The sequence below is a fragment of the Saccopteryx leptura genome, chromosome 11, assembly GCF_036850995.1.
Source record: "Saccopteryx leptura isolate mSacLep1 chromosome 11, mSacLep1_pri_phased_curated, whole genome shotgun sequence".
In the NCBI taxonomy this organism is placed as follows: Eukaryota; Metazoa; Chordata; class Mammalia; order Chiroptera; family Emballonuridae; genus Saccopteryx; species Saccopteryx leptura.
In genome coordinates, this window is record NC_089513.1 from 69,087,427 (window position 1) to 69,105,600 (window position 18,174).

An 18,174-nucleotide genomic window follows, 5' to 3' on the forward strand; every position below is an offset into this window, starting at 1 on the left:
CTGCTTAAACAGTGGAAGGGACGGGGGACTTTTAGAAGAATCTTTGTCTTTCAAAACCTCCCTCTTCTTAGTGTGTGTATGTGAGTGTGGCCCTCAGAGGTCCCTGAAATCTATACAAGGAACGCAGTGTCTTTGGACGTGGGACAGGTAACTACACTAACAAAAACCTATCAAGAAGGAAAATGAACATAGCTCTCCTACGTTTTAACTTAGGAGTTTGTACAAACTAGAAAGGTCACAGGACATAATGACAATGCGGCAGACTGAATTTTCTTTTTTTCTTTTTTTTTTTTTTTTTTGTATTTTTCTGAAGCTGGAAACGGGGAGAGACAGTCAGACAGACTCCCGCATGCGCCCAACCGGGATCCACCCGGCACACCCACCAGGGGCAACGCTCTGCCCACTAGGGGGCGATGCTCTGCCCCTCTGGGGCGTCGCTCTGCCGTGACCAGAGCCACTCTAGCGCCTGGGGCAGAGGCCAAGGAGCCATCCCCAGCGCCCGGGCCATCTTTGATCCAATGGAGCCTCGGCTGCGGGAGGGGAAGAGAGAGACAGAGAGGAAGGAGGGGGGGTGGAGAAGCAAATGGGCGCTTCTCCTATGTGCCCTGGCCGGGAATCGAATCCGGGTCCCCCACACGCCAGGCCGACGCTCTACCACTGAACCAACCGGCCAGGGCCTGAATTTTCTTATTTTTTAAAAACAGAAATAAATTTTGCTTAAAATTTAAAAAAATGACATTAAAACTTTGTTGATCTTTCCACCGAATAAAACTGAGAAAAAGCCTGGCTTTCAGATCATATATTTATTTAAAAAAATAAAACGAATCGACAAAGGTACATTATTCTGCATGCTGACAGGGTTCCCCAGCCCACGAGAGCTACCGTTTCTTGAGCAATAAAAAAATTGACTTCCTCAACAATGTCAAGATAAAACCTTTCCATCCAAATTCAAGGTCTTTGCCACCAGCTCCCCTCACAAGCTAGTGGGATATATTTGTGCCCCGAGCTGAGCTCCTTAGTAAAGAACGCTTGAGAAGAAGACACTGAACGAAGATGTCACTAAAAGATGATGATTTGTTAAAATTATAAAGCAACCGTCTTTTGGCCTGCAAATATTCTACATAAGACATCTCCACCGCCGAGGACTGGCCCCCCGTGATGACTTTATAGTTATGAACACGTGGTATGTTTTCCTCATGCTTTCTTGGGCCAAACTCTGGGTACCGACATACACATTTTATAGGACGGGACCTGAAGTACCCATTCTCACAAGGATTGTTAGGGAGTGTTACCAATAACCAAGAATGAAAGTTATACAACATTGATTATTATAAATTACATTTGTTCTTGTCCTCCCCACTCTCATGAATGTGTTCAGATTCTTTGCCGCCGGAAATGCGTTTCCAATGTGACACCAATCACATCACTAGTGGTGGTTAGAGTGCGCTGCGGAGACCTTGATCCGGAAGACGTGTATGTGCAGGTGAGACGCGATCTGGTTGCAGACGCTGACGCAGTAGCGGATCAGATCAAAGAACGAGAAGACCTGGGGAGACAGAGGCCATGAGCGTCTCAGGACACTCGGGCTGTCCCTACGCTCCCTGAGAGTGGAGTGGCTTCTCTTTTTCTCAGGTTCACCCTCAACGCCATACAAGTTAGTGCCTCAGTCTCTCCCCAACTCTTCCTTTACACCAGGACCAACGACCTCTCTCTTAGAGACACAGCAGTTACCTCAGGCTTTGCGGACCATACTGTCTGTGTCACAGACGCTCAACTGCACGAGTGCAGCACGAAAGCAGCCACGCACCACACATACACGAGTGTCACGGCTGGGTTCCAGGAAAACTTGACTTACAGAACCAGGCTGTTGGGCCACAGGCTGTGTTTGCCAGCTCCTGCTCGTCAGTTAGAAATACAGAATCTACAAGCCCTAATGCGGGCACAGTTAATAATAACGCAAAGCATGGCTCAAGGACAAAGCCACAAGGAATGCTCACTAAGTCCTATAAAATGTGGTTTTGACATTCTAAATCATCACGATCGTAAGACCTCTCTCTCAGGACTGGCCCACTCAAACAAGAAAATCAGTCGCCTCCGTATAATGAAATGCAATACCTACCAGGGCAATCCAAAGCACAATATATTCATCAATAAAGCTGTTAAAATACTGGTCCAGAAACAAGAGTGCTGGGCCGATGAATGCTGTGTCATGCAAATGCATTTCACTTTTGGTCATGTGTGCAACCTAGGGATACAAAAGAATCCATGATGTAGGCATTTCCATATCAGAGCGATTGTGAGCTCCACAGTAAATCAGTATTGGGCTCGAATATAGTTTCACAAATTCTCTAGCAATATCTGTTGAATTTCCAAAACTGAGAAACTGACAGCATGAAGTGTGTGTGAAGAGCTACGCACCAAAGGGTTCTACCATGTCAATCAAGCTCCCAATAGATGCTTCTCACACGGAGCCTGATTGGAGGTACAGACTGAGGCTGAAGAATGCGGACAAACAGAACAAGCAAATGAATCTGGGGAGAGAGGGGAGGGGCCACTGCGGTTCCGGAGCTTCTGGTAATCTCGCTGGGGCCTCGCAGATGATGGACAGCTGCCGTGCTTGCTGATGCTGAGAGATTCTGATTGGAGGGCAACAAGCTCTAGAACTCAGGACACTAGGGAATAAAAACTGTGGCCATATAACTGGACTAGGATGAAAATTTAAAACAAAAACTTTCATGCTTACCACAAGTTTGTTCGTGATTTTCGCAGATACAAAACCGAATGTCAGTATATAAAGACAGGGATGCTTTTCAAAAAGCTGTACTGCTGATTTCTTGTAGATCATTACAGCTAATGTAATCACAGATCCAATATGGAGAAAAGGAGAAAGGACACTTGTTCCCTGTGCAGAGAGGAGAGGAATTAATGGTATTCGATATTGATCAACTCAAACTTTTGAATCGCACAGCCCTGACAGCCAGCACTTTCTAGAATGGAACATCAGAACAGCTCATGAAAGCAGCAGCCTGGGCTGCTGATTTTACTTTTAAGAGGCCAACCTTATTTTATAAAGCAGGTCATACTTTTAAAGAAATATGTGCATAAAATTGTGTGTGTGCACATCATAAAAATATACTATGTGTATAGGCCCTGGCCTTGGCTCAGTGGTAGAGCGTCAACCTGGTATGTGGATATCCTGGGATCGATTATGGATGTTAGGGTACACAGCAGAGGTAACCATCTGCTTTTCCCCCCTTCCCCTCCCCTCCCGCAACCATGGCTTGATATATTTGAGCAGGTTGGCTTGATATATTTGAGCATGTTGGCCCTGGGCCTTGAGGATGGCTCTGTGGAGCCTCCATCTCAGGTGCTAAAAATAGCTCAGTTGCCAGCAGCCCCAGATGAGCAGAGCATTGGCCCTAGATGGTGGATCCCAGTAGGAACATGTGGGAGTCTATCTCCTCACCTCTCCCTTTAAAAAAGTATATATAAGCATATAAATGTATGCACACATCAATAACAATGAAGTTTTGGATATCACTTATTTTTTAAGACTGAGTAGAAACTCCTAGTTAACGAGTGATTTCATACAATTCAAATGAAAAACAAAATGACCACAAACAGTCAATGGGAATCTTCACATATACTCACTGCTATCGTTGATCCATTTTTCCCAACACCACCTGTGAAGATTACACGAAAGTAATTCGTACAGGAAAATATGGTCCCTGCTACAGTACAAAGTGCAGGAAAGATTTTCACTTGAATATTCAGCACTGGAATCTTTAATAGGTAGAGAGAAAGAACAATTAAAATGTATACAAATTAAAATAAGAAAACAGAACAAATATTCAGTTCATATTCTGATATGTTCTCCATGCCCTCTAATAAATCCTCTAATGGAAATTTCTCTCTCCTTTCTATTATAATCAATGTAAAAAGTCAAGAGATGAAGCTATATAGAAATCAGTCTCACTTCTGAGATCAGTCTTTAAAACAACAAACAGAAATGACCCAACTTTCCTAATCTGGGCCGTAAGCCGAGTAAGGACCCTAACACACCGCAGAAGTCTGGCACAGTGAACCGGCTGTCTTCTGGTGCTTCCATCGAAGAAGTGGACTTCGCCTTTTTCTCTGTGCATTTTTTAACTCTTGCCTCTATGTCTGTGATTTGTCACTAATTGTTATGATAGAGAGCGTGGATCATAAAAGACTAAAAGTATTTGCAGCTAGCTTGAAAAAAACAACCACCCTGTAAACTAGAGAATGGAAGACAAGAGTCCTACTGCGAAGAGTTCCCAAGGCCAAACTGTTAGGACCAGGCAGCGAGCAGAGCGGCAGCTGGAAAGGCACCCGTGGGCTCGCAGGGCAGGACGGGGAGCCTATCACAGCTGGGAAGGCACCCGTGGGCTCGCAGGGCAGGACAGGGAGCCTATCACAGCTGGGAAGGCACCCGTGGGCTCGCAGGGCAGGACGGGGAGCCTATCACGGAGGAACAGCTCTACGACTGTGCACCCAGGACTGTGACATGTAAACCGACTTTTCAGAAGCCGTAAATAATACCTTTTTATAGTATACTGAAAATGACTGATAAACCTACACTAAGGGGGCAGGGCTGAGTGGACTGAGATCACGTATTTCATCTTGCAAGCACGGATCTATCATTTTTTTTTTTTTTTTTGGATCTATCATTTTAAATGAAATACACATATTAGTTTTTAAATTCATTTAAGAATCTCTCCCTTTCTACCCTCTCCGTTAGCTTTTCTGAAGTCTCAGATTTTGCCCAGTGTGGGCTGCAAAGAAAGCAACCACAGAAGAACAGAGCCTCATAACAGGAACAAGACCTCAGGGGCCCGCAGCGGCAGCGGCTTCTGACAGTGAAAACATTCTAACGAGCGCTCTTGACGCTTTTTAGGGCTGCCATCTGCCTACACTTTTAAAATCAAATAGGAAATATGAAATTTCCTATTTGTTTATCTGTAGCAAACAGCAGTAAAATTGGTAGAAATATAAATCTTAATGTTTAGATCCACTATTTCTTCAAAATTCCCAAGAATTCAGTTTGTTTACACATCCCTATGACCTCTTGCAACACTGCAGCTCTAAAAAAAAAGAAAAGTTGAAATCAACTGTTCCAATTTCAAGTTTTACTGTGGCAGTGTTTAAGTTCCTAAAATGAAATAGGCCAACATAAAAATCAAGCCTGGAACTTCCTGGACCAATCTAAATGGCTGTCTTCCTTTCCTTACCGATCTCCAAACCCTACAGACCCAATCCAACACTTGTTCCCAATAAGGGAAAATCAACCCCATGGTTGCTCTGAACTCCAAGAGATTTTTCTGCTGCAGTTCAGAAAACCAGAAATATTACCATCTGAATCTGATGCACCTGGCTGAAATTCAGTGTGCTGGCTGGTTTCCTTTCCCTCCGTGACAAAGAACCTGTCTGGCAGGAGGGAAATACTACACTCCCCTGGATTCCAAGAGAAGCAAACACAGTAGCCTGCCTGGGTCGGGGCCAGAGGACCGAGGGAGCGCCAACTCCCGCACAGCAGTACTCTGTGCCCCACCGACCTGAACAGCGTCACAGCTGCATTTAACCTTGCAAAATGCTTTAGGGTCATGGAAATGGTGCCTTTTGAAAAGAAGAGAGAACAGAAGCATTAGAAAAGCCAAGTGGTTTGAGCCACAAAGCAAGCAAGCAAGCAGGTAAGTGCAGACCCGGAAGTGTCATCCAGTGTCAGGACCCTCTTCACTTCTGTCGTGTCTGACAGCTGCGTGCACCAGCACACAGGCTCCTGAGTGTAGGACTGGTTTGAATTGATTATTATCTTCTCTCTGGAGCCCTGCATATTGTAGGGGCTCAAAATACAGTTGTTCAATGAAGATCTCCTTTCCTCTTACTCTCAATGCAGAACTACGGTTTCCAGAGAGCATAAAGGTACCTTGCCCCACATTAAGAAGGGAAATGGAAGTTAGCAACCAGAAAATCTAAGGCAGCGTGGAGGGAAAGATGGGTCAGGAGTCCCAAGACTCTCCAGGTGATCCCTCAAAAATCAGAACCAACTGAACCACTTACAAAAAGCTCTAAAACTGTTGCCACTTTCACCTCACACCCAAGATTAAGGAGGGTGGGCACGTTCTGTCTTTCCCAATTTTTCTTTTTCTTCCTCCCAGAACTCATCCAAGGTGGCCGAAGGGCATCTGCTCTATAGAAACCGCCAGAAAGCTGTATGAAAACACCTTCTCTCAGGCCCACCCAGAGCTTGGCGGCCTCTGAGACGGGAAAGGGTAAGAACTCTCCTGGGCAATGGTATCGGCCCTACAGCTAGGGAGCGCCCTCTGGACTCATGCTGTGATATTATGCATCCAAAATATTATCAATCTAATGGAATTCATTTTTTAAAAGGTTAGAAATGGAAAAAAGATCTTAACGCCCCCCCAACCCCCTTACCAGATTACAATGGACCCAATGGGTAAGTGTAGAATATCAGTTGTTAAACTGTTAGACTAGTTTTCTAATGAGGACATATAATAAAATGTTCTTATAGGATTTGTAAATTTCAGCAAAAATAGTATCATTTTGAGATTAGATACTTTCTTCCAAAAAATGTGGGATATGACTAATACTGTTAATATAAGTGAATTCCATGAAAACACAATGTTAACAGTAACTACAGTGTCTACCAACTATTCAAGAAAAATCTCACTTCTTAAGTCTTTTAGTTTAAAAAGGAGATATAGCCCTGGACAGATAGTTTAGTTCAGTGGTCGGCAAATCACGGCTTACGAGGCCCCTTGAGTGTTTAGCAAAGGCCATCTTAGGAGTACCCTAATTAAGGTAATAACAATGTACCTACCTATATAGTTTAAGTTTAAAAAATTTGGCTCTCAAAAGAAATTTCAATCATTGTACTGTTGATATTGGCTCTGCTGACTAATGAGTTTGCCGACCGCTGGTCTAGTTGGCTAGAGCGTCGTCCCGATACACCAGGACTGTGGGTTCCATCCCCGGTCAGGGCACATACAAGAGTCAACCAGTGAATGCATAAATAAGTGGGATGCAAATTGATGTCTCTCTCAAATCAATAATTATTTTTTTAAAGAGTAAGATGTGAATTACTACCTAGTAAGTCTTCAGTTCTACCTAATGAAATAAGGTGCCTCATGGTTTAATACATATTTAATCAACTATTACATTTAAAGAAATCAAATGTCAGTGAACGTAACCATGAGGGATTATTTGTGGGTCCCCTTCAAAGTAATGATGTTCTCCTCACTACCTCCCCCCGTTTTAAAGAGTGATATGATAAAAGTTCCAAGACACCCCAAAGGGCTTATTCTTTTGGGGGGAGCAATACGCACACACACAAAAATTTGTTTTACTTCTTGCGACATGTAAACCATGCACTGACTTTTGTGCATGAAAATATTTTCTTTCCTTAAAAAGAAAACAAAAAACAAGGCAAAAAATACCCAACCAAACCAACAAACATGACCTACAACGCTGGTAAAAACGCATCTCTGAGGAAAGAGAGCAGCAGGCAATGGGAACTCACATGCAGCAGACTCGGTCACTTACCTCCGTAGACAGCTGATCTTCTGGGATCAGCCGGGACATGCGTGCTGTTTGTGTCTGTTTTCTTACCATAAATTTCCTTTCTAAATATTTAGCAAATGAGGGTTTGGAAAGCAGTTTCCATTTTATGACATCAACCTCAAAAGAAATGGAAATCTCACATCTAGGTCCTAACAAATCTTCTCTCCGTTTTGACACACAAAGTGGGAACACTACTTGTAGTAACCGTTCCTGAGCTAGCGCATTCAGCAGTAAACGCAGAGGGCCAAGTAAAAAAAACAACTGAAAACCAGTGGCCTGAGGTCAATTATGGGATGTGGACTGGAAACTACTCAAGGAACTTGGCCTCCAAGTAGCACCAGTGATGTCAAGGCATCCCCTTTTCATTTAATGCTGGCAGCGGCAGGACCAGTGCTGCTAATTATAAGACCAGACGTGTTTCCCTGCTGCCACCTAAGCTCGTGAATCCTGGAACTGGACCGCTGAGTCTGCGACCTCCACTTAGTCTAGATCTGAGAGATCCTCAGGTTACTTTTCAAAACATTTCATAAAAAAAAAAGGGCAATTATATTAATTATCAGTAAACATAGGACAAAGGATTTGTTCCTTTAAGAGAAGAAAATTGCATCTGTTATGTACAGGTACAGACTGTATATATAAATCCTAATTTTAAAAAGGCAACAGGTATACTGAGGCAAATTTACTGCCAGGCTAAACCTAAATAATAAGGATCTGTGGATAGCCCATGTGTATACTGCACTTCATTTACAACAGTGCTTTCTGTATTTACACACTGATAAAGATAATTAGGTATAGATACCTGATGCTGACTTGTCTCTGGGTGATTAACCCAGAATCTCTCTTTCTTTTTGTTACTGGTATGCTGAAACTATGGTCATTTATATATGTTTAAGATGTTCAAGATTAATTTATTTTTGGGGGGTAGATTTTGGTATAAAACACAAAGTCTATGAAACTAATATAGTCAATAATATATACAACACATTTAAGTGGGGGTAGGCTTTAGGCTTTATGACCTAGTTTTAGGAAAAGAAAAATATTTCCTTCCTCTATGGCTAAATTTTTTTAAAAAATGCAGTTATACACATTATATATATAACTATTAACCTAGTGGAGAGCAAAAGTAGTAAAATTCTCGAGTGAAATCTATAGATCGCAGATTTCACTGGGGACCACATTGGCTTTTGAGACTCATGTGTGGGAAAGATGTGAATCTGAATGGTATTAGGTACATGACTGAATAGTTTCAAAATTTTCCTGATTGACTATGGATTAATTTTATTCCTTCATCTCCCTGGTCACAACCTTATCCCCCGCCTCCGCGAAAGGGGGGCGTCAAACAATTTCTGGTAATAAGTACTTAGGAAAAGGCGTGCTAATTACACTTCCTCTAATTTACTTTCATAAAGTGACTTAAGTAAGGAAAAACTCTTCCTTACAAACTTCCCTGATACCTTAAAGTTAATCTGATTTTTAAGCATTGTGTTCACTTAGGAGGAGTAAGTCCTGGTCAGACAGCACCAAGCACACCCACTGCACTCTGAATGGGTGGTGGCAGTTGTCCGCAGTTAACTGGACTGGGGAGTACAAACTACTCTGACTCAATCTGGAAGGGTCCATTCCAACTGTAAGAACAAAACGGCTGACGGCTTATTATGTGACAGGCGCTGTTCTAGGCGCTTTACACATATTTAAATCATTTAATCCACCAAATAAACTGATGAGACAGGTACTGTCACTGTCCTCGTTGCAGCGGAGGACGCTTGGCAGCAGAGCTGAGTGACAGGTGAGGTCCACATGCAGACAGTGGGGTCTGGGGCAGACTCAGGCAGTCTGTTTCGGGGCCTGTGTTCTTGGCCTCCGTATTATACATATGAGAGTCCTGCTTTCTGAGCTTTCAGGAAAACAATTTGTGATTGTAGGCGTCACTCTATTTCAGGTCAGGTTGCAAATCAAGGTCCTGGCCTGTTTAAAAAAAATCTTCTAACTCTGGTTTCGATAAGCATTTATTCTGTTTTGGGGCCAGAGTTAATATACTATCCCAAATTTGTTATTCGGCTTTAAGCATGGGACAAGAAAAACAACAACTCAGAGTTCAGAAAGAGAATAAAAGGTCTGACTTAATCTTGTCATTGGTTAACTTGATACACTACCTGCTGCTGTAAAATGAAATGACAAGAATTCAAGACAGCCTTCAAACAGCCCTGGGAAGCCCCCAATGGGCCACATACCTCAAGCGCTAAATGCACCAGGCCCTAAAGAGAAGTTCGTGTCCGACTGTTGCTGTGACTTTGCATTTTCAGAAAGAAAAAAATAATTTTACAAATGACCCTTTAACTGGATTATCCTACATTGTAAACACAAGCAAAAGACAACATGCAGTACATGGGAGACACAATGTGAACAAAATTACCATGGATTGCCAAAAAGGAGGTCCTCCAATCACTGCCAGCAAATGCATGATTATTATGAAGATTTGCACTTCAGTCACATCAATTCTGATTAGGTACAAAAAGCCAAAAAAGCAGAATTACTCAAAACGATTTCAGGTTAATTAGTTGCAAGCTTAGCAGCATTCCTCTATCATGCACAACAGGAAAAAAATCTCAAATATTGAGGGAAGGGGGGAAAGGAGGTGTCAAAAATTTGTTATGAACAAAATCAAATAAAATCCAGAGCTTTTTCACTTAATTTGATGAATTTCACAGAGCAATAAAAACCCCTCCTTTCCAAAGTAAATTTCTCACTGAAGTTGAGCTGAAACCATAGCTTTAACCTTTCCAACCAAAACAAAAAGGGGGGGTGTATATTAAATTTTGAATGTCAAGCAGAGGATTGCATTGTACTGCTACATAATATAAGATCTTGAAATAAGTGCTTTGTAGGGTCAAATGGAAGAAATAGTGAGTTTTCACTAAAGTAACATAAACCACTGAAACCTTACAAAACTTACTGCCCTTTAGATCCATTCATTTAATGCCTTCCATGGTACGGGTGTGAGAAAAGTTTCACCCAGTTCTCAAATTCTTAGCTTACTAGGTCAACTACCCTAAGATTTCTGGAGAGAAGACACTGAAAGCAGCCAAGGGTTAGCTTGAAGGGAGCTGGAAATGATCGTACAGTCAAAAAGAGACAAACCTGATACAAAAACAGGGCAGTAGAAATGAGAAGTCTGAAAGTCTGAAAAAAAGAAGACGGGCATAAAGATTGAGGAACAAAGCATCCCCGGTGTCCCCTCCCTGCTGGCACTCGATCCGATCCCGAGGTCACAGTCCTCAGAGGGTTGGATCCTAATGGTTCTTACTTTTGAGAATTTATCCTGTAGATACGCTTGCACAAAATGTTTGCACAAGGCTATTTGTTACAGCACTATTTATAATAACAAAACTATAAAGGAGGGAGTGCTTACAGAAATTCTGGTGCTTTGATGCAATGGAATATTTGGTAGCTTTTGAAAAGGAGTGAGGCAGCTCCCTACACAGTGATAGCGAAACATGTCAAACATATGTTAGGTAAAACGCATGTTCTAGAATGTGTGTGATACTTTTGGCATAAAAAAGAAAAATAATATTCTATTTTTATTTTTGCCATTAATTACATAACAAATTTCTGGAAAGACACATCCTACACTGAGAACAGCAGTGCCCTGGCGGAGAGGTCAGTGTGGGAACTAGACTGCTGAAAGGTGTGGTCGGGAGGAGACTATTCACTGTGCATCTTTTTATAATGTTAGTTTTTAAACAAAGTGAATAATTTATCTGTTAAGAAAGTACATTTTAAAAAACAGTCTAAGAAAAATAGATAACAACAACAGCAAGGGGCTTCAACTCGCAGAGCAGAGCAGAGCCCTCATTTCTAAAACTGACATTGAAAACATTCTATTATATGAGCTTAAGATTTGTAAACTCTCACGCCCATAACAAGTAACTAGGTTGAAACCAGTTTCTCACCATTAAAAAAAAAGTTGATCTTTATTTGCTCCAGAATGTTTTTTAAACAAGCTTATTAAGCTGCAAACATATAGTGACGCTGTTATCTTGATATACACATTTGGGGAAATAAAATGGACTGAATTAGGCTAAAAAGAATCTGTAGAGCTGACCTGGTGAGTGATGTTGCCAATAAGGGAAATTACACTCAGTAGCAGGCTCAGGAGACTAAGCAGGTGTCAAAGATGATCGACTCTGTCTTGGGTGGAGGAGGGCAGGCATCTTACAGCATTGTGCTGGATATATGAAGCAGCCTTTTGGGAGGGGAAGGGCCAGAAGTATAGAATTACAAAATAAAAATGGAGGGAACCTCATGCATTATCTGTACTTTGGATAAATGTGAAAAAGAATAGAAACCATGAAAGATCTTTACAAAGCTCCAAATTGGGATGCCTATCACATGCATTTGGTCTGAATTCCAACAAGACTCAGTGTGAACCAAAGGAGGTGAAGGGACTTAACTGACATTCTGTGAGAGTTGATAAGCACGATAATCATCTTTTTCCAGAATTTTTTGTCAAATGCATTTCAAAAATATACTTGCAGTTAATCTGTAAACCTAAATTTTTTTGTTCAACTATCCATAGTAACTATAATTGTGTTGTAATACGAGTTGGCTACTAGCGTGGTTAACACAATATGTACTAGGGATATATTCACAATGTCAAAGAAACCCTGGTATGTACAATTTGACTTATGAGCTATTATTTAAAAAGAAGCATTTTGTTTAAAAAGTCATTGATGGTGTCTGGAATCCTATTCAAAGATTAGATTGCTACTGACTACAGATTTGCAATTATTGATAAATGAGTCTGAAATTCTAGGGAACTTATGCATAACCAGAATATGGCATCATTATATACTTTATCAGAAATACCAAGGGCGGGACGAATACTGGTAGACTAGAATAAAGACGGGCTAGAAGTCCAATATACTGCCTTGCAATGTTGACTTCCCAGCCTTAATGAGGGGCAGACTGGGGATGGCAGGCTTAGGATAATGTTAATAACATCACCTGGACTGAGGGATAACTACGAGTATTTTAAACTCAAGAGGCATATGCGGAGAAAGTCTAAGCATCTGCTTTTGAGATATGCTGAATTAAATTAAACAGTATTATCTACCACATGAATGGCCATGTGAACCTTTAGATTATCTTTGAAGACTTAAAACAAAAACAAAACCCAACCCATCTAGTGACTTTGAGTAGGAACAGAAAAATAGCTATGGGCTAGAACAGAACAAGTCCGCTAAGAGGAACTAAACTTTATGTCTCACAGCTAAGCCGCAGCCTCTTCTTATCACCTTTAGAAACAGAAGAATTAGAAGAGAGCCCTCTCACCTCACTAATGATCTTGGTGTTAAATAAAGGGTTCTTGGAACTATTCTTCCACTCAAACTAGCACAATCAATTCCAGAAGAAATCTGGAAACTACTGGGAGTTACTAACACAAATCTTAAAGTTAATGATAATTACCACTTATTATATGCTGTAGTTAGCACATTACATTTTTAACTCTTAATCTTCAAACCTATCTTAGAAGGTGGGACCTATTTACCACCATTCTATAAATGAGATATTTAGTCACAGATAGGCTAAATGACTTTTCTAGAGGCCCATTATAAGAGACAATGTGTTGTTCCTACACAGTGCTGACCAAACTCTTCTCATTTTTAGTCTACTATCAACTGGGACAAACATCTGTCCTGTTTTTAACTTGGTATCACTAAGATGTGTATCCATTTCATGATGACGAATCTCATAGTCTAACACAATTTTATGGTAGAACTCAATAGGCAACAGCTGATACAGGAAATTTAGATGCTAATAAATTAAATTAATTTGGAAACAAATTAGAAATAACTACTCTTTGTGAAGCTTATTTTCCCCTTGAACACTGAATAAAAAATTAAAAAAAAAGCATATCTGACAATTTTATCTCAATGACCAAATCAGTTAAAGCGACAAATATTAAGAGCAAAAGAAAATCTCTGCAAGTTAGCAAGAACTGGTAAAAGTGAAGACAGTACTTCTGATCTGGAGAAAAAAACATTTTTCACAATGATAAAATTAAAATGCGCTAGTTTCTATAAACATTTAAACAGGAAGGTCTCTATAAATATAGGGTACTTTGTCATCACAGATAAAAAAGGTGAAAGTAAATAATATAGTTAATATCTTCACTACCAGTTTCATTAAGAATATCAGTGAAAATGACCCTTGGTGAACATAATTAATAGTAATAGATGAGCTATCAAAAATTACAAATCTAGACAACTGCAGTGAGTGTAAAGCCCCGGTCTTTGGAAAAAGTTCCAAAGACAGGGCACCTGTAACAAGGGGCGCTACAGCGTGACCTTTTGCACTGTGCACGTTAGTCTACCCTAGAAGGGAATTAATTCCACAGGTAATTGTGCAAATTCACTGTACAGCCAATTGAAAATTGCTTTAGTTTTTTGTTCCTAAAACATGCCTATAACATTCTCTGCATGCCAAATTTATTTGGGGGGAGGGGGGAAAGATGTAGAATGTCTCTCACTATTAATTTGTCCCCAAAACTATCAGTATTGCCATTGAGTAACTGACTGACAACGCTGCAAGGTGACTTTCAGAAAGAAGTCTGCTACCACAGACTCATTATTTCTGTCATGTTACTGAAGCATTCTGGGGCCTGAGGACTCGATGTGGGAAACTGAGGGCAGCCTTGTATTGCTAGAATGATCGGGTAGGTGCTCATATGAACAGTTCCTCAACACTCTCTGAACTGCAAAATAAATAGAATCTAAGCCCTATTTTTCTTGTAAATAAACTTTTTCATACTAAAGTGTGACAGATTCTGGGCTATTCTATTGGGAAATCATTTCCTAATAAATTTTGAAATTTTAAAAGTAAAACGGTCAAAATCACACTTCTAATATATAAAGAAAAAGATACATTACTCTTAGCATTACAATATGTATTTAACAAAAACAAAAACGAAACACCTGAAAGAGAAGGTAGTCAAAGGATGACGATAGTTCCAGGAAAGCTCAGAATACTTAAGTTTTAAAAGCACAAATAAAAGAGGAAAACTGTAAACATAATAAAAGTGAGAACAGTGTCTAGCATCAATTAAAAAAAAACCCCAAGATAGCTAAAAACTGAGGCAGAAGAATTAGTATTACATTGCTTAAAGGATATAAAGATATGCTAAAGAAGTTAAGAGAATACTATAAATAGAATCTTTTCTACGTTACTACAGAAAGTCTTCTCACCGTAACCTATCTAAGGAAAACTCTGCTTGTTTTATACTGTTTTCAAAACATAAATATCAAAAAATTCTATTTAATGGTGGAAAGGTATTTGTTTTAAAAATATTACAAAAAGCAAAAATGGTATTTGGTACAGTAGGTAAATGGGAAAGAAAATTGTTTTTAGCATCAGATCATCAAAAAAAATTTTAAATTTTAATAGGGTGGATTTTTATTGCCCTATTACATATTAAAATTATTTGTTTTCTAATGACCTGTTTGTCTGTGAAATACCACCAGAAAGACGTTTGATTTTTGTTTTTTATTTACTCTGTGCATGACAAAGGTGCTGTCTTTACTGAGTTCACGCCATTGTTCATTGGACAGCATGAATATTCTAGCAGTTACCGTGAAGTTCCAGAACCAAGGTCCCAGGGTTCCTGTGAGAAGCTGGCATATTATAATTATGATCTGGGACTCTGTAACATCGAATCTATGCATAAGGAAACAAACATTTCAAAATAACTTTACTCAGAGCTTTTGCTAAAGAGCTCTACTAAAACAGGTAACAAAAATAGATTTAAAAGGTAGCATTCTCCTTATAAAGACATCTAAAGATTCAATGATACAATTTATACAATACTGTTACTATCCAATGCATACATGTGTGTTTCTCCCCAAATCAAAAATAGTGTAAAAGCTTAAAAACTAATTCCATAATACAAAGAATATATGACTTATAAAATCTGCCTCTGGGAACACTAGAACTAAAAACAGAGTCAACGCTCAATTGCCTAGGAATGGTGACTACTACTTGCCAAATAATCACACTGTGTGACAGCGGTACCTGTCCAGACTGTCCTGTGCATAAATGCTTCCCGGAAGCCCCAATGTACAGACATCTACATGTTTGAAAAACTACTGACATCTCCCACCCCTCACTGCCCCACAACTCATTACACCCCCCCTCTGCTATCTCAGTAAAATTAGCACATGTGTGTAGAAAGGGCAAACGAACGGGAAAGCGTGACTTGTTTGGGAAATGGTTAGAGCAAAAATCAAAGTGGCCACTTCATTGTCCTGTTTCCTGATATCTCTAGTCCAAAATCATCCTTTTCCTTTTCCTCTTCCCTTAATTCCACACCAGCGTTTTAACTCTCCACTACACTGGAAAAGTTTATTACTGGTAAAAATCAGTAAAACAACCAATTCAAACATTAAAATGTTTTGGGTCACAGATGGTAACAGAAAAAAGAAAACAACTAGTGGTTTAGAACAGGTTTCAAATAAAATGGACACAATCAAAATTAAGCACTGAGGAATACTAATGAGATAGCGAGAGGGTCACAGTTTTCCCTGATGACCTCAGAGTCCAAAGTGCATTCCAGGTTCTACGTTAACACCAACGGTTGTTTTGGGGTATTATCTAGAATACTTTGATAAAGTGGGCAGAGTCCAAATGAATGAATCCTTGCTGTGATAAAAGACACAGGAAAACAGAAACTAAGAGGAAAACCTTGGGTGTTTAATAATCCATGTGGTAGCTCTCAAACATTCCCAGGTCCGCAGGTCCTTCAAAGGCATTCAAAAGGAAGTTTCCAAATTCAAAAGTACACAGGAAATGGATCAGACATTAACAGACAATGGCTTTTAATGACTACGAGGTCTTTTAATATTTATTCTTTAGAGGTTATTTGGATGAGAAGGTGAATTGGATTTGTCAGACTACCAGTAAAGTACATAGCCTACTAACTTTTTTCATTTAATTATAGAAAAAAAAATCAGAAGTTATTTACTTCCATAGAAAAATATAAGTGTGAAATTTCTGTAAGCATGAATTGAAGAATGTAACAAAGTGAAAATACTCAGCCTGCCATAATTATAGATACATCTAGTATACTAGATGTAAATCTGTAAGTCTAATGGACTCACAGAAGGAAATTTAGACATCATCTAATCCAAACGTCTTATTTTATGCAGTAGAAAATGAGGCCCATGAAAGCTATGAAGGGGCAAATTGGAGAGAACACTTGAGGCAAGATATACTGGTCTGAATTCAATTTACCATAATTTCTTTCTTTCTTTGTTCTTTTTCCCTCCTGAAAAGATATTTTTTCCCCTGCAGTGATAATGTAAGAGAATTTCTACCTTTCATAGTGTGAAAAATTTTTTAAGGCCCGTGTTTTGCATAAACTTAGTTTATTAAAGATTGCTTACAGCATTTAATTTATTAAAATGATTCTATATAGACACCTACAAGTTATACATTTAAAAATATCTAAATATGGAGGGTTTAGACCAGGGGTCCCCAAACTGTGGCCCCCTGAGGCCATTTATCCGGCCCCCGCCACACTTCTGGAAGGGGCACCTCTTTCATTGGTGGTCAGTGAGAAGAGCATAGTTCCCATTGAAATACTGGTCAGTTTGTTGATTTAAACTTACTTGTTCTTTATTTTAAATATTGTATTTGTTCCCATTTTGTTTTTTTTTTACTTTAAAATAAGATATGTGCAGTGTGCGTAGGGATTTGTTCATAGTTTTTTTTATAGTCTGGCCCTCCAACGGTCTGAGGGACAGTGAACTGGCCCCCTGTGTAAAAAGTTTGGGGACCCCTGGTTTAGACCTTAAGAGAGGAAATGTGAACTCTTGCATTTAATATAATCCATAAAACATTTTAAAGAATATTTTACAAGTGTTTACAAATGAGCTTCAACTCCTAATTCTTATCGTCTACCACAGACTCAATCCACCTACGAAGTCCTAGCCTTCAAGCCCAGTTCCCGATGTCTGGTCTTTCATATCCAGGCTAATAAAAACCCTCAGGGGTCCAGCTGGGTGGAAGGGTCCCACTGACCAGTACTCCTCCCCAGGAGACTCCACCGGCTCAAACCAGAGGCGCTGTCAGGACAGGGCCTGTCCAGCTGTGCCAAGTATGAAGATGCTTTGTGCACAGCAGCTTTTACCTGTGACCAGAGCAAAGCGCTGGAAGACAGCTCCTAATTTCAGGGAGAATGTGTCCAGATCACATTGGCTTTCTCACAATGCCTGACCCTGAATGGAATTACTTCGTTAAGGAAGAATTAAGCTACTGTGCTTGTTTTTGTTCAAGATACTGAGAGCACATTTAATAGCAACTAAAAATAGTGACATTAGGAGACTATGAAAAACAAATAAAAATTCCTCATTTGGCAAACACATTATTTTATAAAGTTATTAAGTGTATAACAACCTGAGTTTATTATCTATCAAAAGGAATCCCTGTGAACTTTTTCACTCCTGTGTGTAAAAACCAAAATAAAACAATTAAAATAAGGTGCTGAAGGCTGTTCCCACTTCCCTCTGAGTAAGAAAA

General features: G+C 39.9%; 1 protein-coding gene across 3 annotated transcripts in view; it reads right to left on the bottom strand.

Annotated features, from left to right (window-relative positions):
* Positions 1 to 784: 784 nt before the first annotated feature.
* CEPT1 (choline/ethanolamine phosphotransferase 1) overlaps positions 785 to 18,174 on the bottom strand; it is a 42,045-nt gene continuing 24,655 nt past the window's right edge. For 2 of the 3 annotated variants that reach the window (XM_066352569.1, XM_066352566.1), the window contains exons 5-9: positions 15,231 to 15,315; positions 3,652 to 3,783; positions 2,744 to 2,902; positions 2,120 to 2,245; positions 785 to 1,546 (exon numbers count right to left, since the gene is read on the bottom strand). In XM_066352569.1, coding sequence (XP_066208666.1) covers positions 1,427 to 1,546; positions 2,120 to 2,245; positions 2,744 to 2,902; positions 3,652 to 3,783; positions 15,231 to 15,315 — 622 coding nt within the window. In that variant the 3' untranslated portion in view covers positions 785 to 1,426. Of the gene's footprint in view, positions 1,547 to 2,119; positions 2,246 to 2,743; positions 2,903 to 3,651; positions 3,784 to 10,015; positions 10,101 to 15,230; positions 15,316 to 18,174 lie in introns of all 3 variants that reach the window. The other variant, XM_066352568.1, reaches the window with a different exon arrangement.